Raw genomic sequence first — 22,807 nt, forward strand, 5'->3', positions numbered from 1 at the left:
TAAAATTTATTTCAGTATGCTGGGTTTTTTTCTCCTCAAGCTCTACATCAAAAGTTTTCAAATATTGTATAATTTCTTATCCTTAATTTACAGAATTCTTTCCCATTCCCTCCCCCAAAAAAGATCATGAATTATTTTTTTAGGCATTATTACCAAACTTGGTCAGATGTGTTATCTATCTGATCTCCCTGTAAACATCTCAGAGGCTGTAAAAGCTAAATCAGAAACAAGCAGTGATTCAAATCTTCTTCTAGCTGGAAGATTTAAATAATACAAAAACATTCCCCAGTAGAACATCCAACCAAGGTGCCCAGCTCTTAATCATCTTTTGGCTCCAGTCTGAGTAATCCTCTAAATAACACAGCATAGTCAAGGCAGTACAGCCGTGGGGTGCATCCGCATACTGCTAATTCCTTTTGCACTTGTCTGTACCACACAGTTTAGCACTTTATTACATGCTGGCTTGTCATCCAACTGCTCCATGTGCGTGTCTTTTCATTCAAAATACATTCTGAGATGCTGAAGAGCTGTAGCCCTGGTTTAAACAACTCTGTAAGCCATACAATCCTTAACATGGTACCGTGCACATAATGGAGTTTATACTTGTGGGTTATGTGTACTTTTAGAAACTTCTTGGGTAAAATGCCTCCTGGAAAAAGTTTCAAGACTTGCTATTTCTGCTGAGGTTGTCCACAAGGAGGCAGGTTAGTACTCAACATAATAACTTGGCGTTTTTTTCTTTTATAATTAGACCTAAAATCACTCACTCTTCTGAGGATCGCTATTAGAATTGAATAGTGGCCAAGATCAATTTGATAGAGTCATTAATACTTAATCACTTTGTGTTAAGTTCATAAACAGATCACAACCTGTATAATTTTTAGTAATATTATTTCCCACCAATCAATATCAGCTATAGCAACAGAGGAAATCCAACTTTAAAAGATAGAGCAAAGTTCAACAGACCTACATTTTCCTGCTCCAATAATATATTCCTATCTAGTAGAATCTTTTAGTATGCAGATTAAGATACTAGTCAAATCAGATCTCCCAAAATAACATGAAATGTATGTGTATACACACACAGAAAGTTTTTATTTATTGGAATTCACTTAACCAGAAGTATAAATATATTTTACTCTCTAAAATTTTGTTTCTGAGTAAAACATCATGTGTATATACAAATAAAAAGAAACCATGATGTATTAGTAAATTAAGTGCCATAATCAATTTACATTTTATGTGGGATATACGAGTAAACCATACCAATGAGGCCTAAGATTGCATGTTTACGAGGTTTTGTTTTGGGGGTGCTTATGTTAACATAATTAACTTACAGATCATCAGGACAATTTCTTGGTGGCTCCAGTCTCCCTCCTGTTTGCACATAGTTTAAAACATCAAGGTTGGAATGAGCTGGATAAGGCTGATGACCAAGAGTTAAAATCTCCCAAATCAGAATTCCAAAAGACCTAAGGACATTAAAGGGTTTGCCTTAATTATACTTATTACAAACATAGGTCTATAGTAGTTTCTCCAACATCATTTTTCCCAGGGTTCTCGGGGGTCTACTTTGTGTTTGGCATAAGGCCCCATAAAAGGAGATTTAAAAGCAAGTTGACCTTAAGAAAAAGTAGAAAAAGCATTGCATGTGAGCAACATTTCAAAAGTGATAGGGAGGCTTCCGGGCCACACATGCACACACACACAGAGACACAGACACACACACTCAGACACACGCAGGGGCATACGTGCACTCACACACACACACATATGTACACACATGCACACACATGCACGCATGTGCATATGCTCTCTCTGTTTCTCCCCGTGGCTGAAACCCTACTGCAGGCTTCCATTACCTAAGGCTTTCAGAGCATCAATATCCAGCACACTTAGGAGTGAGCAAGAGAGCATTTCACCAATTTCCCCCGTAGTTTGAAAGGGATAGAGTGCTAGTAAACATGGAGAGGGAAGGCATGAGTAGAAACTAGCAGCACTGAGGACCAATTTTATCTCATCTCCAACTTTGCCTAGGGCAAGTCCAGCTTATAAGTCATTGAACAAATCTTTACATTTTGAGCAGTTCTAATGAAAAGTTGGGGTCAACAAGCAAAAATGAGGGGTCTTATTCAAATAATAAGGAGATGTCCAAACCTCCCTAAGGTCGTATTCTTTTTGCCATCCATGATTTAAAGTTTATCTATAAATAGCCAAACATCCCAAAATAGTAGGTATTTGGGCATATACTTGGACATTAATTCATAAGTACCAATTCCTATTAGTTATATGCTTTTAAATCTTCGGAGTGTAACAAAATACTTGAAAGTAAATGTATCTATTTCATAAACGTTAGTAACAGAAAGGACCAAAACTGATTGGGGGGGGGGGGATGTGAACTGCTGAGATCAAGAATCATCCCTCCTTGACCACCAATTTTCACTTTAACTTGAGGCAAATCACTTAACCTCTCTGGTCTTCTGATTTCTCACATAAAGAAGCAAGATTAGATGCCCTGTTAAGATCCCTTCTGGCTCTGACGTTTGATGGTTCTGCCCACGTTTCCCTGTGTCCCATTAAGCTCACCACACATCAGACTGAGTAGTGAAGAGTCCATCCATCAAACTTTCTGGAGCCATCCACCGAACAGGGAGCAGGCCTTCCCCTCTCTTTCTGTAGTAGTCATTTTTGTAGATGTCCCTCGCGAGTCCAAAGTCCCCGATCTTCACTATCCGTGAAGGACTGGTATAATCTTTCACAGAGACAAGGCAATTCCGAGCTGCCAGATCCCTATGGCAGAAGCTATATTTAATAATAATGACAATAATAATAATAAAGTTCCAGAGATCAAAGAAGGAACACTAGTAGGTCTCAGAGAAGAGAAACTTCTTTACAGAAATTATTGCTATTTTGAAGGAATGAAAATGTTTAATTATCTTGTGTATTTTACCCAAACTACAGGTGTTTATAGTGCCAATATCCATAATAACCTTGAATCCAGAATATCATCGTACCTGTGAATGAAGTGCATCTGCTCCAAGTAGACACAGCCTTTTGAAATATCGACACACAGGTCTACAAGGTCAACCAAGGTGAGTAAAGGACCATGAAACTGTAAGAAGTGAAGGAATAATTACAGGCACTCTTCGAGTTTGCACAAAATATACATATATGTGCAAATATATGTGGATACATATATATTCATATATGTATATGATGTTTTAGAAAAATTTTTAGTTACGGTTACAAGAATTCAAAGAGGAAATAACTAAATTTATATATGTTCTATTCCAATATACATAAATAAATGATAGATGATGTTTAGTAAGCAGAGACAATGTGGGATCTTTATTGGAAAGATCTCTGAGTATGAGGTCAGACAGACCAAGATATGAAACCTAGTTCTGCTACTTACTAGTTGTTTGAACTTGCTCAAGTTGCTTAACTCATAAGCAACTTTCTTACATGTAAGATGGGCAGTAATACTGACCTTGCAAGATTCAAGGTAAGATATGTAATGTGGCAGGTATATAACAAGTACTTAATGAACAGTAGCTGCCCTTATCAGGAAGAATAATGATCATTTAATCAGTGCTAGCTAGTTTAACTATTGGCCCAATGGCACTCTATTGTGCCAGTCATGACAACGGGCTTGTTTCTCATATAAGCCCCATATAAATTATTTATTAGCAATACTCTATTTCAAGGTCACAGATTGCTCTCATCTAAGAAAGCCAACACAAATATACACTTGAGCCTATACTGGTTGCAATGATTTCTAGGTTAAAAAAAAAAAAAAAAGCCAGTAGAAGTTTTTATTAGTACCACAGGGAAAAAATTTAAAGTTCCTACCCTGAGGCTGTATTCACACACTGTCTGCTCCTTTCCATTCCCCTAAAATTATCCTGGTTCAGGCCTTTTAAAATCATCCCTAATCTGATGCATTCAAAAACTGCCCATGTCTCCAGTCTCCCATGTTTTCATTAGCTTGTTTTGCTGTGACCCACGTCCTGAACAGCCCGTTATAAATTCCTGAGCACAGCCTCCCCCACAGCACCCCCAGGCTGCACAGCCCCTCTCCACGTCCATCTATTTCCTACTGTTTCTCCTCTCACAAGCTGTGCTTTGGTCACACTGGGCCACTTGCCATTCCTCATAGCTGCTCTGCATTTCTCAGCCTCTCTTGGGACAGACAGGCATATGTACCTCCCCAACTCCACACGATGCCCATGCTCTCAAAGAACATGCTTCTGGCAATAAGGCATGTATTTTCACATTAAATACTAAAAACAGACTCAAATGACCAGAAAATGCCAGAATGTTAGCCAAGGGTTCTAATTTCCCTAATCTAACCTGAAAGAAATATAAGAATTCTTTCCATAGAAATCTTCTAAGGTTTTACCACCAGCCCAAATCATAGTCTATCGAATTTAAAGAAAATTAATAGAAAAGTGTAGGGCATTTGCCAATACCAATACCAATATCATGGACTCCACCACCTACCGTTGTCATCCGGGCTTTACGCAAATAGGTAAGAAGGTCTCCTCCTTCCATCAGTTCCAGGATAATGTACTGGGGTTCATTCAGCAGACAGACTCCAAGCTGCTTCAGAATGTTGGGATGATTAAACTTGCTGAAAAGTCGAAAGACACAGGCTGGATGATAAGGCAGCAACAGGAGTCCTAGCTGAGGATCTTAATGGAGTACAGCAATTCTTTGTCCATCGTGTCCTTCAAAACCCCTGGCTTGTTTTCTCTAATAAATGAAAGCTTCCTTTTCCAAGTACTGGTTTGTGTGCTTGCCTTAAGGAGGTAATATGGCAACCCCTAGTGGCCAATGCATATGGATAAAATAAGTTGGTTTTTAGAAGAAATAACATTTGTATTAAGTAGTTTATGTTTTAGAAAAGAAAGTAATTTTGACTAATAGTCTTCTTGAAAAGATATTTGAAAATATCGTGTTTTTGGTCATCACAAGTATGAAATATAGTCTCTCCCTTTCAGAGAAACCACTCAGACACACAGGTTTGGCCACACAGTTTCCTCAAGACATCAAACAAGTAAGCCCCAACTTAATGATCGGAACCTAGAGCTCAGGACCCCATCGACCACTGCCTCAAGTCTTCCCTTTAAGATGTCCTTGAGCAGTTTTCATGACCACAGACAAACTTGCAGACAAGTTTACTGAGAAAAGGGATATTTTCACTGACATCCTAGGACTTAAGAAAACTCTCTCTTACTGTATCTATTTGACTCATTATCACACATTTAGATGAACACAAGCATGTTTAAAGTTGAACAGCTTCAAAATTCACTTGCAAAACATGCTCCTTATTGAAGACAAAAGAAATGAGGACCTTTTGCCTAAGGGCTGACTACACCTAGACTCAGAAGACTGGCTTCTATAGACTACTTGCTACTACAGACATATTTCCATTTAAACTTTTCAACCATGTTTGTTTTAAGCATGATGTGCTATTTCATGTAATTTTGGATGTTGAAAATTGACCAAGCAGATTTAAAAACTTCCTACCCATACCAAGAGAAAATTATTTCAGGGCTACCTCATCAGATGGGCCTCCTTTAGGAATTCAATCTTTTCCTGGTCTGTAGAACCCTTCTTCAAAGTCTGTACAACATAAAAACAAGTCAGGAATCAGTAAGCAGACATTTCCATGAGCTCAGTGTGTTAGTGGAGACAATCTTTGTTCTGTTTCATTTTGGTTTGTAATATCTACCCTGAAAGCTGGAAACAGATCATAGATAAATCATGTGCAGGTGCTCTGTAAACCTATTCAAACATTAGTTCCTGTTAGTGCTAGTGTTCAAGTAAGAAAAGCTGATAGATAAAGATCTAGTAAAATTTATACAGAGTCCCTCCAAAATGTAGAAATGTTAAAACTGACCCTAACCCTAACCCTAAGCCAATTTCTTAATTTTCAAAATTTTCTACTCAATGTCTGTTTCCCCCATTTCCTTGCTAATAATACTTTAACTTATTTCTTGGAGACAAGGTGCCAAGTCCTAAGCAATTGGTCTAAGCTAATCATGAAAATTGTGTTTTGAAATTCTCCAGCCTCCCTTGCAAAGGAGTGGCCATATGACTCTGTGCTGGTCAATGAAATGGAAGAGAAAAACTGCTGAGCGGCGGAGAGAGACTTGTAGAAAACTTTTGCTTTTCTGAATGTATACATCTAGCACCATCCTTCCCCCTCTCCCTGGCTTGAATGAAGATGTGGTGTCTGATTCTCTGACAGCCATCTAGGGACCATGAGGCAGCAAGCATGTACAAAAGACAATAGAATCTCAGAGATAACTGGGCTCTTACCTGCCATACTATACTGCACCAAAGCCAGCAGTATCTTGTTATGAGAGAAAAATAAACACTTTTTTAAAATAGTTGAGGTTGAAGAACTTTTAAATGGCATAATTTGGAAGTGGAGAGAATTTTGTAATCCTTTCTAGTTGTATAGCCCACCCTCAAAACAATAAATCTCTAACAAGCAGTGATCAGGATATTGCTCAATTACATAAAAGATTCATCATCCCTTAGCAAAAGAAAGTTTTATAAAAATGAGAGTATGTCCAGTGTTTCCTTAAAGATACACTAGATATACCATGATGAATACTTGTATAGTACAGAAGTTGACAAACTACAGCCTATGGGTAAATCCAGTCTGTCATCTCTTTTTGTAGAGCCTGTGATCCGAAAATAGTTTTTATATTTTTAAATGGTTAAAAAGTCCAGAGAAGAGAATATTATTTCATGACACATGAAAATTATGTGAATTCAAATTTCAGTGTTCATAAATACTTACTGGTACATAGCCACACTCATTCCTTTACATGTTGTCTATGATGATACAATGGCAGAGTTGAGCAGTTGGAACAGAGACTATATTGCCAGGAAGACTAAAATATTTACTATCGGCCTATTTAAGAAAACATTTGATGACCTCTAGTCTAGTACCTTGAGAATATGTTTTACAAACATGTTTTACACTTCTCTTATAGCATGTTTGAAGGAAGATAACTGTCTTCCAGAGCTTAGCTGATTAGTAGCCTTGGAGGTAGTGTAAACCCTGAAGATTTTCTGTTGATTACAGAACCTATGTAGGAAATTTTTTTTAAAAAAAATATGATTTCTATAGCTATGGGTAGGCTTTTACATTCTACTAGTCCTCTTTTCAAATAAGAGCATTCCACGTTTATTATAATTGTACCAATGCAAATCCATGTGGATATGGTAACATAACATGTCAAGGAGTTCAAAGATCCACATTACCTTGACTGCTACTTTGATTTCCCCACTTCCAACTCCTAAGATGTCTACTGCTGTCCCTTCATACACTTCTCCAAAGGCTCCGCTTCCCAGTAAGAGACGTAGAGTCAGTTTTTCCCGAGGGAAGGCAGGAAGATTTTCAATCTCCTCTTGGGTTGGAAGAGTACTATAAAATAACAATCTTTTTGTTCTAACAAAATACATATGGTTTACAAGTTTGTGTTGGTATTCATGTTTGCATTTGAGCGAGAAAGAGAAATCTCATGACATTGCAGCACTATGCATTCTATGCAACATAGAGACGTGGAACTTTGTGTTCCTATCACACTTCTCTATTCTACCATCTTTTACTGACAGAACAAGTCTCTCCATTTCTAGGCTTCTTCCTTTTGATAGAAACATACATGTGTATGCATTGCCTCAAGATTTTTATTGTAGCCTTTTCTGTCAAAGTTAGTAGTTATTAACGTCTTCAAACTGCCAATTTATATAAAAAGCTATTGCAAATTAGGAATAAATGCATCTGGGTCTATGAGCTTTCCTTTTAACTGTTTCACACACCTGATATCTTATGTACAACAAAATTTATTGTGACCACAAAAATCAACTCTATTACCACTAGATTAACTTTAAGAAAGTCAATCTTCTCACTTGGAATACTGTGAGAAAAAAAAGCCTCTATATTAAAAATGCTTTGAGTTTTTAATAGAGAACCTTGAATAGTAGATATGCGGAGTATTTTCTCCAAGAAAAGTCACCTCTGAATGGCTGATTTAGGTCACCTTTGTGTCTACTTCAAAGCCTTCATTTTTATATCTTGAATTATAAATCTCTAGAATCAAAACCTATGATACATTATTCCTTTTTGCATAGATCATAATATAGTACCTCATGCAAAGAGACACTTAAATATTTTCCTTAATTATGATGACAAAGTACAAAACTCATTTTTCTTAAAGAGGCTTTGTAGGTAATCACCATGCAACTTCTGAAACAGAGTAAGACTGACTTAATAGCCCATACACAAGGCCCTTGGAATTCCTCTTCTCTCAAATGCTGCTTCCAATTAAACCAACCATGTTACCACCCACTCTCTTGAATATAGTATTTATCTCATTCTTTAATTTATTTTTGAACTACATGATAAAGCACTGGAAAACAATGTATTTTTCTGTATTTCCCTTACAGCAGCAGTCCCCAACCTTTTTGGCAGTAGGGACCATTTTCATGGAAGACAATTTTCCACAGACTGGGGAGGAGGGGATGGTTTAGGGATGATTCGACCACATTACATTTACTGTGCACTTTATTTCTATTATTATTACATTGTAATATATAATGAAATAATTATACAACTAACCAGAGGTTGGGGACCCCCGCCTTGCAGGATAATCCCATAATTTGTCAACTATTCCAGGTCACATTTGAGAGTGAAAGGGGAAGTTATTAATGACTATGCCAGAAATCATGGGACAAACCAGGCCTGCCCTGGGCAATGCAGGACACAGGGGCACTGTTGTCACTGCTGCCCACCCTTTGCCTAGGTGCTGCATAGCGATGGCCCAGGCTACATACTGTATCGCATAGCAGGCATTAGCCAGGCCTACTCCAGCTGCCAGACCCTGTAACTCAGCCAACTCTTTGTCTTCGTTTACGAGAACTGCCAGCCCTTCCTTGGGAGCTTTTTGATTCTTTAATCTTCTATGCCAGACTGCAAAGAAAAAATGACATAATTTACAAAATAAAATATTGCTTCATTTTTCCTTTAGGAAATATTAACAATGCATTTTAAATGGTTATAAATAAGAATACGATTGGTAGAATAGTTGTAGAGCAGAATTTTTTATAACTTGATTTAAAAATATGCCCATAATAGAAAAACTAATTAAATCCAGGTTAAAAAAAAAAAGCTACATAAAACCACACAATTTATACCACATGACTTTTCATCTCACTTCTTAAACAAATTAAAATATCTTAATATTAGAACTGATTTCTCAAAATCACCCATAAACTTGAGTCAGAATAAACTAAAACAAACTATATAATAATGATTAGTGAAACAAATTCATTTTTGAGTTCAATCATATCCAGGTTATACTCCTCAGTAGACCTAAGGAAATGCTTTCAGTATGATGGAACATTTTTTTAAAATGCATAGTATAAAAGTGTATATCCATTGTTGTTCATCTTCACATATTCAAATACATAGAAAATTATTGGAATGAAGCTTACCAAATGTTAGCAGTGCCCCCCTAGCTGTGGAATCATGAGTGATTTGTGTGTCGTCTTCATACAATTAGCAGGTATTTTTATAATGATAAAAGAAAGTGGTTTTTTAAAGTTAAAATACAATTATATCAATAAGATCATCCATCTGTACTAGAATATTGGCTCAGAAGTTGAAAACAGCAAGGATGCTTTGAGAGATGATCATTACAATTTTAACTTCACAGTAGCTTCTGTACCCAAGAGGTCAGAGTTTTATTCAAGTGAAATTCCATTTGAGGGGCCACAAAGTGAAAGATTGAAATTACCTTTGCTAATGGAATTTTTCAGACTTGAAGTTCTCTCACCATTTCCCTTCATTTTTTTTATTTTAGAGTTTTATAGGGGTACACACGTTTTGGTTACATAATTTACTTTTGTACATTTTTTTAAAGCTCAGCATATGCCTCACATGCTCAGTGATGCTTTCTGAGATCTCTGCAACCTCTGCTGATTTCTCAAATATGAACTTAAAAGACCAATTTTGCCTTTCAGTGCTCCTCCTATGTCATTGTCTTGTATATTTCATGTGAGATTGCCTTGTATTGTTATTTAGCACATACCTTGCTATTTATTTATCTTTTTACACAGGTATGTCTTGCCTCCATCTTTAAATGGCAAGATCCTGAGGTCAGCAATTGTATTTTACTGCTTTACATTTCCCTCTACTCCCAGCATAAGGCTAATGTTGTATGTTAGATATGGCCACTCACCGAAGCAAAGGCTGCCAATGCTTATTTTTAAAACTTTGTCTCAATTTTATATATAAATATAACTGATGAGAGCCCTCAGAACAATACAAATTTTAAAATCATTGCTACTTTTCATTATTATAATGACTCAATCTTTTCTCATGCACTCACACATTCTTACTAGCAAAACCACATGCACTGCTACTAAAAGCAAAGAACTGAATTAGCTTAGCTATACTCAAAAATCCGTGAATTCCAAACAGAATAAAGACCTTTAAGTCCTGAGAAAGTCAGATATCCATAGGATGTCTTGAAAGCACAATAGGTGGTCTGAAATTATCTCATATTCATCCACTAGAGTGATAGGTTTAAACAATGGTGATGTACAAGTAAGCACGCAAAGGTCAGATAAAGGATTCTTCATGCAATGCTCCTTCGCAGTAGGAAAGCAGACAAACATTCAAGCCTATATGCCAACTGCCAAATGCACTGCAGTCATATGCGTAATTCTGGAGGGGCTGGCTTAGTGGCACAAACATCAGCTGTGCAATACTTAGACTCTCTGGAACCACAGGTTAAAATCCTGGCAGGGTCAGCTGAAATTTTTAGCTTTCCAAGTTAGCTAAAGGAGTTCCACATATTATCTGGGTGGAATCTTTGAAAAGAAATTTCAAATCAAGTTTCAAAATGCTCTCTGATAGCTTATAACTCCAATCAGTTTGGAGAAAGAATAAAGATTTAGAACACAATGAAATACTGGCTTTCTTCATCCTGAGAGAGTTTGACTTTATGTTTGTAACTTTCCTTCAACTTTCCCTGTAACTTTCCCTTATTTATGAACAAAATAAGCCTCCTGAATATATGTTTAAGTGTTCTTTTCTGATAAGTACCATGCCTTTCTTGTAACGCTTTGGTGTATCAAGGACTCTTAATAGATACGGGACCATATATCTTATTACCCAAACCAGGGCATTGTAGAGACTGAAAAATGTGTTATTAATATTTGTGCTGAAACAAGAATAAAGCAGAATATATGATCACTATGATAACCCTACAGGTCCAATATTTGACTATTCCTTTTGGGATTGTCACTGCACTTTCTCATCATTAAACTAAATCTTTAAAAGAAAAAAAAAAGGTACTTTTTAGGACTAGCACGTTAGTATAAAATTAATAGTGGAAAATAGCTAATTTCTATCTACCTAACCTATTCTTCTGCTTTCCTGGCCATTTATAAATGAGTAGGGATTTGAAATAAGCAGATCAAATGTCTGAAAGCAAGAGTAGATCCTACAAGCCAGAAATGGATCTTCTGCAAAAGAGGCCCTGCTCATTCCAAACCAGGCTGTCTGCCTAGAAACCAAAACTATTCTGACCAAAGATTGTCACTGGCCTCCCATTAATCCTACACTTTTTTCGTACCTAGGGTTATTTTTCTTTTACTTATTTCAAACTATAAGCTACAAAACAATTGTTATGCAGCCAATCAGAAACAATAATGTTTCAAAGAAAGCTAAAAGTTTGTGCCCTTGCAAGTAGTTTTATCTAAAGTATACCGTGAAATGTACACATAATTATATTTTTCATAAAGTAGTTACGCCCAGATCAGAAAATAATTCACAGAAGTTAGTGATTGTAAGAGCATAACCAAAGGTAACATTGTGAATTTCATGAACTTATTTAATCAGGTAATTTTTCATTTAGGAGATTAGATAAACTAAGAGATAAATCAATCAGTATGATCAAGTAAATAGTTTATTATCTACTTTTAAAATCTATGATACTTACCAAAGGTCAATGGGATTGTAACAATCAGAAATATTCCAACTATAATAGTAAGTATAAAACTTGTTTCTGGTATCCCAAAACCATCTAATGATACAAATGAGAAAAAGAAATTAATTCACAGAATAAAGCTAAATCGTTCCAGTTATACCTAAGCACACACAGAGTGATATGCCAGAGCTAGCTATTACTGGATTCTTGCAAGCCAGTTGTTAAACAGTTGATAACTTGAAATCATCCATGCAGAAGTATTTACACCATGGGGAATCAAAATCAAGGTGTTTTTGTTTTTGTTTTCCCAGAGAGCCAGTCTACCAACACACCATCGGAATATACCCACTCAATCTTCTACTTTTAAATAACTGGGAAAACATGCATATCCTTTTAATGAATTTGGGACAAAGAAGTCTCAGTCTACATATATTAAATAGTTTGTATTTTTAATTAATAATATCTTCATACACATTTAATTTCATGGGTATTAAACTGAGGAATAGATACAGTACCTTCTCTTAGTAGTTTCAGTTGTGTAGAGAAAACAAACATGTAGGCCAGAGTTTGGCAAACTACGGCATGAGAGACAAATCTGGCTGCAGCCTGATTTTGTACCCACTGTCGCACCCCTGCCATGAGCTAAGAATAATTTTTACATTTTTAAAGTACTGTTTTTAAAAAGAAGAAGAAAAGAAGAACACACTACAGAGATTGGATGTAGCCTGCAAACTTAAAATATTTACTATTTGATTCTTTTCAGAGAAAGTTTGCTAAGATCTTATGTAGACAACTAACTATAATACAAGTAAGAATAATCTAACTTTTACATAGAATGTGCATGTGTAAAATGCAATAATTCACTTTGCCTATGAAACATCAGTGAAGCATCACTATGAATTCATTTAAGTTATGTCTTGAAAAGTGAGAAGAATTTCAATTGGCAGAAAATGAAGGAAAGGAAATCCCAGCTAAGGGGCACAGGGTAGGTGGTAGGGACCTATATTCTAGGCTGAGGGAAACACAAGGCCAAAGACCATGACATAAAAGCTTTTTACCAGTCTGATATGGCCACAGCATAGGGATAAAGATTGGGAAAGATGAACCACAATTGAAAAACAAATCACAGAAGGCCTTACATGCCACACACAAGTTTGTAGTTGATTCCGAAGGCAGTGAATGGAGAGCTGTTGTAGGTATTTCAGAGAGGGGTTGAGTACTGCAGCTTGTGCTTCAACTAGATTAACTGTCAGCAGTGTGATTAAGCCAAGAGCACAGGCAAGAAACAATACCTTAAATTAGGAAAGCCAGGGTGGAAATAGGAAGATGGGAACTCATCAGAGAGAAATTGAGATGGTAAAATTGATAGAATTTGGTGACTAAGTAGAAAGAAAAATCATAGATGGCACTGAGATTTCCAGCCTATGTGATTAAAATGATAATGTATCACAAGCTCAAATAGAAGTGGAAGAGACAGAATAGTTTTACGCCTTGTGAATAAGGTGAGAGTAGCAGGAACAGGATAATAAGGCTGGATAAATAGAGTCATATCAGATTATAAACAGCCTTGGAAGCCAAGTTAGGAGCATGGACTTGGTGTGGTAGGCATTAAAGAGCAGCTGATTATTACTAAGTAGAAAAATGATATGATGATAATGATGTTTTAGGAAGATCACATCAGATGAATTGAACGGTTTAATAGTTTGGATGATAAGATATATAGTCACCATTATCTATTGCTAATGTTAAGAATGCACTGATCTTTATCACTGAACTTTTATGTAATAAGCTAGTGTGTGGATAGATGTGGTAACATACCTCCAACTAATATAATATTCTCACTGATTCCACTATATTCACTAAGCCCCAGATTATTTGCAGCTACTACTCTGAACTGATATATTCCTTTCAGGTTTTTGGACTTCCATGTGCAAATGCTACTGCAGGATCCATTAAATGTCATTTTCCACCTTAAATTCAGGTCCTGTGAATCATTTGAAGTGACCTTTCTGCAAGAGAAACAGTAAGATAGTAACTAAAATATCATGACAATATATGTGTTATTTCTAGTTGCTCGTATATCATTTAGGTGACAGAACTCCAGAGTCTCCTTTCGCACACATTGCCCTTGATCTCATTCCTCTCACATGATTTGGCTGCATGGTTTTATAAAGAGATCCTAGTGACGCATGGAGCCAACCAACTTAGCCCACCAAGAAAATGATGAATAATCAACGGCCAAGAGAAATCTGAAGATCCTTTTCCTACTATTAGACTGTGTAAACTTTATTTAGAATTCCAAACCTATAAGACAATTATTCCATAATTTATAACTAGGAAGTTTCAATTTTCTTAATTTTCAGTCTTATGTTATTTGTCCTTTATTCATACCATGTATAGATAAAATACAAATTAAGAAATTGATAAGGAAGGTGTTACAGTTCACCTGCCAAAGTTATCATTGTATCTGAGATTATAAGGTTCACTGCTTCCTTTTGTATTGACTTACATCCTACCTCAATGTCAATCCAATTGTCCTCCATATGAAACATAGAAAGAACATAAGAGCTGGGTTCAAAAGATATAACTGGAATGGCTTTTAACAGAATCACTGAAGAAAGGCAACCTCAAGTTCTTCCAATCATGTCTTCTCTGACATTGAAGAACATTTCATTGTCAAATTTTCAGATCGCAACGGTTTCAGGACTTGGTACCAATCTACAATAAGCTTAGGAATATGTAGGAGAATATTGTTCTGCTCCTGCTAACTAAAAGGTCATCCTGAAAGATCAACAAGGACAGGGAGGGCTGAGCCTCATGGGGGCAGGGAACGGGCAAAAACACAAGGAGAATGAGGGCAGCAGATTTGGTCACAACTTTTCCCAGGAACTAATGGTCCTAAGGTCCATCCTGAGTGAAGCATTATAATGTAGCATTTTCATACATTTTGTGAAGTCTCATGTTAAGCATTGGCAATTTCCAAGCAACTCAGATCCCAAAGAAAGAGGCCCTTAAGAATTTGTGAAGTGGTTCTTCACAGTTATTGGCCATAAGGGAGAGAAGGAAGAATTCTGACATTGGTTCAGAACTTCTATATATAACATACTGTACCAGTGCTTTGCATAATGTTTCAATTCACTGCATCCTCACAACAACCTAAAGAGGTAGATATTATCATCCCATTTTACAAGTTAGAAAACTTAAATTCAAAAAGGGAAAAGAGCAAAGGTTTAAACACAGTCTGTGTGCTGGATTGAATGGTGTCCCCCAAAAACTCATACCCACCCAGAATATGGGAATGTGACCTTGTTTGGAAATAAAGTCTTGACAGATATAATCGAGTTAAGATGAGGTCATACTAGTTTAGGGTGGGCGCTAATCCAATGACCAGTGCCCTTACAGGAAAAGGGAAATTTGCGCACAAACACACCCAGGGAGAACACCATGTGATAAAGAGGGCAAAGACTGGAGCGAAGCATCTACAAGCCAAGGAACACCAAGAATTGTCAGCAAACACCAGAAGCTAAGAAAAGGCAAGGAAGGATTCTTCCCTAGAACAGTCAGAAGGTGCATGGTCCTGCTGATACCTTGGTTTTAGACTTCTAGCCTCTAGAACTGTAAGAATAAATTTCCGTTGTTCTAAGTCACCCAGTTTGTGGTACTTTGTTATGGCAGCCCCAGGAAACTAATACAATCTGTTCAGCTCCCAAATTCATAGACTTTGCACTATCACTGCACTACACCGAGTCCAACTAGAGTGTCCTGACTGAAGAACTTACTTTGAGATACTGAAGTTACAACAATTCATTCTGTCATCTTATAGTCCGTGTCCTGACATTGGAGACCTGGGGCAAGGAGTATGGAAAGTATTTAGATGGAGTTACTTAAGTAACCCTTAAGGTGCTATTGAAAGGAACACACTAAAGGGGTCCTAGCAAGAACCATGGTGTGGCCTGGTTGGTGTACACATTTACAGCCACAGACAACCAACACAGCTCTGCAGGTCAGAATGTATTGCACTCTTCATGAAAAACAGTAACAGAAATTTCAAGAAGGTTTCAGTTAGAAATTCTCTAGCATGAGCAGGAAAATTTTTTAAGGTTATGGGAATGTCAGAGCACGATGAAGCAAAAATAGATCTACAGCTCAAGTTGCCAGGACTGTAATTATGGAAGTGACTTTTGTCCTTGGAGCTTCTTAAAAGATGGTTTCATAGTCTCATGAGGGACTTTGGAATTTGGAATTCTCGCCTCAAGTTGGCATGAAATAAGTCCTTCTGAGCCAGTTATGGTTCACCGAGCTCCCCATACTGGCCCAGTCTGTGGATGTTCATCAGCGGCTGGTTTTCACTGATGGTGCATTTTCAGTCCCTGGGAACACACTGCAAACTGTAATCTTTACAATGGATAGAGAATCTGGTGTGACCTATACACTTCAGACAATTTCAGACCTTGACCTAATTTTACATTATGAAAAATGCCTATTCATTTACAATTCTCACTAGAGAGCATTCACCTTGCTGAAACAAATTATCATCAGAAACTTAGATGCTTACCTTCATCTAACATTAAATATCAGCTCAGCTTCTTAAACAGAATAGTTATTAAGTAAATACTAGTTGCATGAGCCTATGATCAAGTGATTTTCATAAAGTTTTGATGAGCAGTTACAGAGTTCTGAGAATGATGTGATCTGTCTTATATTTAGAGTGCCAACACTGACCTCTAGGAATTGTACAAAGAATGTAGTGATGCACACAAGGTCCTCAAACTAAGGATGCTTTGTATTTATATATAAATATACTTTAATATATATTGTTATTTTTGATCACCTTAGAATCAACTGCTTAGCTCTTTGTAGTTTACAAAGTACTTTTGCAAACAGACATACCTGATCTCAAGGATATAGTACATAAGTCTATCTCCATTATCTTCAGCTTTTTCCCACTGTATTGAACTTTTACTCCCTTCTAATAATTTGGGAATGCCTGGTTTACTTGGGACTCCAGCTTTGGGGGAAAAAAAGAAAATACCAATTGATACACTGGAAGTACAAATATTCAGCATTGACATCTTTCTATATTACGTGTTTATTAAGAAGAAAGACAATACATTAAAGAAATATTCAGAAATAATCTGAGTACATAATTTTAAATGAGTATCTGAAGTTTTTACTAGTGATTGATTAGACGGATTAATGATAGGATTAACAATATATCTCAGCTTAACACAAAATAAGTGATAAATGCAAATAAAAAAGCTATCATAAGTTTTGGAGCATTTTCCCTCTTTTTTTTTTTTTTTTTTTTTTTGAGACAGAGTCTCACTTTGTTGCCCAGGCTAGAGTGCCGTGGCGTCAGCCTAGCTCACACCAACCTCAAACTCCTGGGCTCAAGCAATCCTTCTGCCTCAGCCTCCCAAGTAGCTGGGACTACAGGCATGTGCCACCATGCCCAGCTAATTTTTCTATATATATTTTTAGCTGTCCATATAATTTCTTTCTATTTTTAGTAGAGACAGGGTCTCGCTCTTGCTCAGGCTGGTCTCGAACTCCTGAGCTCAAACAACCCACCCGCTCTGGCCTCCCAGAGTGCTAGGATTACAGACGTGAGCCACCGTGCCTGGCCTTCCCTCCATTTTTATAGGGATCAACTTGAAGGTATGGTATATCTTTCAGAACACTAGTTAATTTAATGGACTTTTTAGATTTTTCATTTTTAGCATCTGGAATATAGTAGCCACTTAACAAGTATTTATTGAACACTCAGTAACACCATTTTCAAAATGTCAAAGCTAGACAGAAAATCAGAGTACTAAAAGGAGAAATAACTTTGCCCAGTTCAGGATCCTGTAAAACCAAGCCAGTATTACCTCATTATTGCATGTAAGGTCTCCTAAATCTTCCCAATTTCCTCACATAAGCTCTAGAATAGTAATATACTCTTTTTAAAGAAAATTTTCAACCTCTAGGATTAGTGAAAAAAGTGAAAAGAAAAGAATTGAGACACTTACAGGGTTTTCTGAGTGTTGAGTATGTTACTACTCACCTTTTGTCTTAAAGCTTTCTGGAAATGAGGTGCTGTTTTCTCCTGTCACATAAACCACCACTACTCGGACATTATAGGAAGTATAAGGTTGTAGATCTGTGATGTTACAGACATAAGCAGGACCTTGGCTGCATGAAGCTTTAATGTGGTAAAACTCATTGTATGTCCACTAGAAAAAGAAGTCTCAATTAAACATTTTTCTTTCTCTAAGGAAATCTTCTTAAAACATAAAAATGTTTTAAGGCTTATAGCAAATGATTAAAATTTAACATTTACTTTATATTAAAGAGTAAGAACTTCTTTATGAATGTTTTATTCCAAACATTATCCCATCACCTACAGCTGTTTTATTCTTTATGACAATCTATAACTGACTTTAATGACAGTTCTTAGCATAAGCCCAAGGTAGGATATGCACCTCTGACTATATATTATCAGGGAAGATTCAGAGCTATGACTTCTTAATATCCCTAAGAGTAGATACCTGTATTAAATCAGGATGGTTAAGAATGCAAATTTACAGCTGAGGGACAATGATGGATCAAAACAATGATATTTTCAATTCCAGAGATTTGCTACTTTCATAATAATTATATTTTTACATATTTTGTTTCCTTGAAGAAGTCCACAGCTAATTACAGACCAAAACATTTCTTTCCTCCTAACATTCTCTTCAGACGTGATCAGATTCCTTATTTTTATACATAGGCAGCCTAGATCACTAAAAGAAGGAAATTTTTGCCCACCATCAGGCAGCTACTAAGAAGCAAGGTCAGAAGTCAAATGCAGGAAATCTTGCTTTCATTTCACTTTAGATGTTGGGTTTCTAATTATAGATATCTGAAACTTCTTTCTCTGTGACATTGCTTTTTAAAAATATGGATATTTAGGCCGGGCACAATAGCTCACGCCTGTAATCCTAGCACTCTGGGAGGCCGAGGCGGGCGGATAGTTTGAGCTCAGGAGTTCGAGACCAGCCTGAGCAAGAGCAAGACCCCATCTCTACTAAAAAATTAGAAAGAAATTATATGGATAACTAAAAATATATATAGAAAAAATTAGCCGGGCATAGTGGCACATGCTTGTAGTCCCAGCTACTCAGGAGGCTCAGGCTGGAGGATCGCTTGAGCCCAGGAGTTTGAGGTTGCTGTGAGCTAGGCTGATACCATGGCACTCTAGCCTGGGCAACAGAGTGAGACTCTGTCTCAAAAAAAAAAACAAAAAAACAAAAAAAAAATGAATATTTGGATTCTTAATATCACTATTTAAAAATAGTGATTTTTTTTTTTTTTTACTTAACATACAAATAGGAAAAAGCAGAGGATGTGTCATTTTATCAAGGGTTCTCGGTGTATTTTCCCTGGTAGAGTTTCCTAAGAAGGCCGTTTTCCATAAATAAACTTAAATTATAACTCCTTTTTCATTTGGCACTCATGAGGTCACATCATTTCATTAGAGGGACACTTTATATTAGTTTTTTATTCAATTAGGAATGATTCTCCATAGCACCTTCAGAAAGTAGACCACCAGGTACAAAAAGAAAGGGGGAAAAGGGAATGGAGGGAATGAAAAAGAGAAAAATAGAAATGGTGATGTCAAGGACTTTGCTTGCACTAAAGTCATAAATGTATCAATCCCTGAGACATATAGCTTAATAAAACAGGTGTATTGAATCCATAATATTTACTGTGAACCTGCAGAGAGAAAGAGAAAAATTAATTCCTGGCTAAAAACATCTCAGCCCTTTTTGGTCCTGCCTTCTTGATGAACTAGTACAGAAACTACCTTAAGTAAATAGTCTAGGTGACCCAACCAGAAATGATCAGAGCTCCTTCAAATGCTGGGGAGATGTTTGGCCAAGGGTACTGCTGGAAAACTGTAGAGTATTGGCCTCACTACAGCAACGAATGTCTGGGCAGACCACCAACTTGGAGAGGTGCCACAGGCTATCCCAGTAAATCACAAGAGTGTCAGAACTTTCCATTTGTCAGAGGCCAACAAGTGCAGGGGTGAAGGGATTTTCAAATTATTTGAGTGGGGGAATGAGGGGGATGTGAGCTATGATGTCTGAGAGTCTGAAACTTCAGAGATTTTTGGTTCTGGTAGGGATTTTCCTGGACAGGTGGGAAAAACACAATTTTAATGGACTTCCATGAAAAAATTTACCAAAACAAAATTACTTGTTTCTCCTCAATCTTAAGTTGAATATGTTGTTCTATACACTGTTGCGATTTTTTTAATCTATGGAATGTAAGATCTAGATAGAGACTTAGCCCTATGTTCTGTTATAATTCCTTCATTTTCTATATAATGAAATTTTGACAGAAAAGACAGATTGAAAGTTTATTATTTTCTTCTTCTTTCCTTTCTAAAAAAAAATTAATTAAAAAGACATATACCCCCCCTCACCACCCACCCCTCAGAGTTTCAGTATGGAGCGATGAGATCACTCTCAGTTGTCCTATCTTTATGAGGGTAGGTTCAAGTTGTTTAAAAGAGATAACACTTTCTGACTAGATGTCACTCATCAACCCTCAGTCTTCTACTGTGCTCATCAGTTAGTACTCACAGATGGTCACACAAGGAATAACAACTATATCTTGCATTTTCAGCTTCATAATTTTCTAAATGGTCTGTCTGGAACCTGTGTTGAGCAGGCGTAAAAACAGAGGAAGGTTGGACACAAAAAAGTATCACATGAAAGTCATGAAGACTGGACTAGGAGGTCCCTGTCTGCTGTCCTCCTCAAACTCTGAAGAGTGGGATGGGTGGCTTAATGACTTCTATTCCTTCCATGGACAGCACCCAAGTAGGACTGCTCTAAGAATGAGTCAGTCTTGGGATTCTTCTCTGTGTCTGGCTGGTGAGATCAAGCTCATCATGGGTTCTGTCTGGTTTCTCATCAGTGAAATGAGAGGCTAGAGCATCATCATCTCTAAGGTCCTTTTCCATTTCATTTCTTTGATCTAGGAAATGAACTTTATAACCCTCTCCTTGACTTTAGACTGAACTATTATACATTAAGTTTACTTAAATAGATGTCCAAAAAGAGGCAGTTTTCCAATTTTTCCAATTTAACTGTGTTTTTATAAGGGGACCATTTTTTTAAATAGGAAACAAATCATCAGAAACATCCTCAATGGAAAAAGTCCAATCAAACTATGGCTTTTGGTTTTATCAACTCAATATTTAGTGTTCCATATTTTTCATAGTTGTTATCTAAAAGGTATGAGACCACAAAATATATTTTGTATAATAAATTCTAAAAACATCCTGGGGAACAACTTAATTTTTAAAGAAATAGTGAGGCCATGACTATACTGACTTTCTTTTAAGTTACCACTGAACAAAACATTACTAACCAATCTTTGCAAATGTGTACATATACATAGCCCCAGATACACACAAACACACACATGCAAATATATAATTGTGAAAATGACAAGTAGCAATTATAATAACATAATAGTCCATTCTAAATGTTATCACTATAAAAGTCAATGTGGACTTTCCCTGTCAGTGAAGTAATCAGATTAACTAATACCTTAAAATTCAGTGGATATTTTTATATTGGTTAAAGCATGAAGAGTACTGGATGAGGAACCATTTAAAGTTTATAAGCCAACATCAAACTAGTTTAGAATAAGCTGGTTTTAATTTCTCTCTTGTCACTGTACAGCCCTCAAATAGTTGAAAGGACATTTCTAAATAAGGTCTTAGCTTTTTGTTTGTTCATTTCCTTCATTTTTTTCCCTAGAAAACACCAAATTGCTATGGACTATAAACCAGACAACCATGTTAACATCTAAACAGGTAAAATATTATGAAATCAGCACCCTATAATTTATGCCCTTTTAAATGGAGCCTTTTAAGAGCAAATTAATCTCCCTGGGAATGCTTTCTATCAGAAATTAAACTGGAGAATTTACTGCTTCTATATGACAAACTTAAATCAATGAATGTTGTCAAATATATTGTTTGTTTATACACAAGAATGCTCTAAACATATGAAAAAGGCCTTCCCATTTATTCTATATCATAAAATAAAGATTTGCATCAAAAGTCTACCTTCTGGAGTTCAAACCAGAATCTGATGAGGTTAACATTAGATGGAGCCTTCCAATGTAATTGCAAACTGGTGTTCTCTGGCACCAAGGCATAAGGTTTCTCTGGTGTGTTGAATGTTTCCACAGTGACAGGATGACTCTCAGCACACCACATTTCTTCAGAGTGGCAGGCCAGAACCTTTTTGTAAAAGAAGAACAATTGCTTAACCTTTTCAGAACCTTGCACTTGAGAATGGCAATAAAGAGTGTCCAATATACTCACTGTACCTTTAACACATATAGATTTCCACCAGACAGTCTAGTAACAAGGAGAGTGAGTCTTCCATTTGGAAATTCACTTTGTCTTAGAGGAGTCTCAGGAATTAGGGCCAGGTGCGAAATTGCCAACTGGTAGCGGACTGATTCTTTAGGTCCATTTGGCTTGTGAGACTCTCTCCAGGATATAATGAGGCTGGTGTCTGACCACACAGTTGTGTTAATGAGCCAGACTGCCTCTGGTACTGAAATAAATAGCAAGGAATGATAAGGGATGTTGCAACAGTGCTGAAAGCCGGAAGAAGTAATGGAGTCTTGGTTGAGGAATAATCCTATCATGTGAGCAGAATGACTAACAGACGTTCAGAAGGAAAGCTAGTGTCTTATATAATGGTAAGTTAACAGGCTGCCTGAAAGGCTCT

At 36.7% G+C, this 22,807-nt stretch overlaps 1 protein-coding gene across 3 annotated transcripts in view; it reads right to left on the minus strand.

Annotated features, from left to right (window-relative positions):
* Positions 1 to 22,807, minus strand: part of ROS1 (ROS proto-oncogene 1, receptor tyrosine kinase) — a 105,652-nt gene that overhangs the window by 13,024 nt on the left and 69,821 nt on the right. For all 3 annotated transcript variants that reach the window (XM_069488340.1, XM_069488342.1, XM_069488341.1), the window contains 13 exons: positions 22,398 to 22,630; positions 22,132 to 22,308; positions 18,064 to 18,232; positions 16,908 to 17,025; positions 13,836 to 14,026; positions 12,030 to 12,113; positions 8,857 to 8,992; positions 7,285 to 7,447; positions 5,564 to 5,628; positions 4,504 to 4,633; positions 3,015 to 3,112; positions 2,587 to 2,790; positions 1,338 to 1,472 (listed from right to left, as the gene is read on the minus strand). In XM_069488340.1, the coding sequence (XP_069344441.1) occupies positions 1,338 to 1,472; positions 2,587 to 2,790; positions 3,015 to 3,112; positions 4,504 to 4,633; positions 5,564 to 5,628; positions 7,285 to 7,447; positions 8,857 to 8,992; positions 12,030 to 12,113; positions 13,836 to 14,026; positions 16,908 to 17,025; positions 18,064 to 18,232; positions 22,132 to 22,308; positions 22,398 to 22,630 (1,903 nt within the window). The remainder of the gene's footprint in view (positions 1 to 1,337; positions 1,473 to 2,586; positions 2,791 to 3,014; positions 3,113 to 4,503; positions 4,634 to 5,563; positions 5,629 to 7,284; positions 7,448 to 8,856; positions 8,993 to 12,029; positions 12,114 to 13,835; positions 14,027 to 16,907; positions 17,026 to 18,063; positions 18,233 to 22,131; positions 22,309 to 22,397; positions 22,631 to 22,807) is intronic.

The sequence above is a fragment of the Eulemur rufifrons genome, chromosome 15, assembly GCF_041146395.1.
Source record: "Eulemur rufifrons isolate Redbay chromosome 15, OSU_ERuf_1, whole genome shotgun sequence".
Classification (NCBI taxonomy): domain Eukaryota; kingdom Metazoa; phylum Chordata; class Mammalia; order Primates; family Lemuridae; genus Eulemur; species Eulemur rufifrons.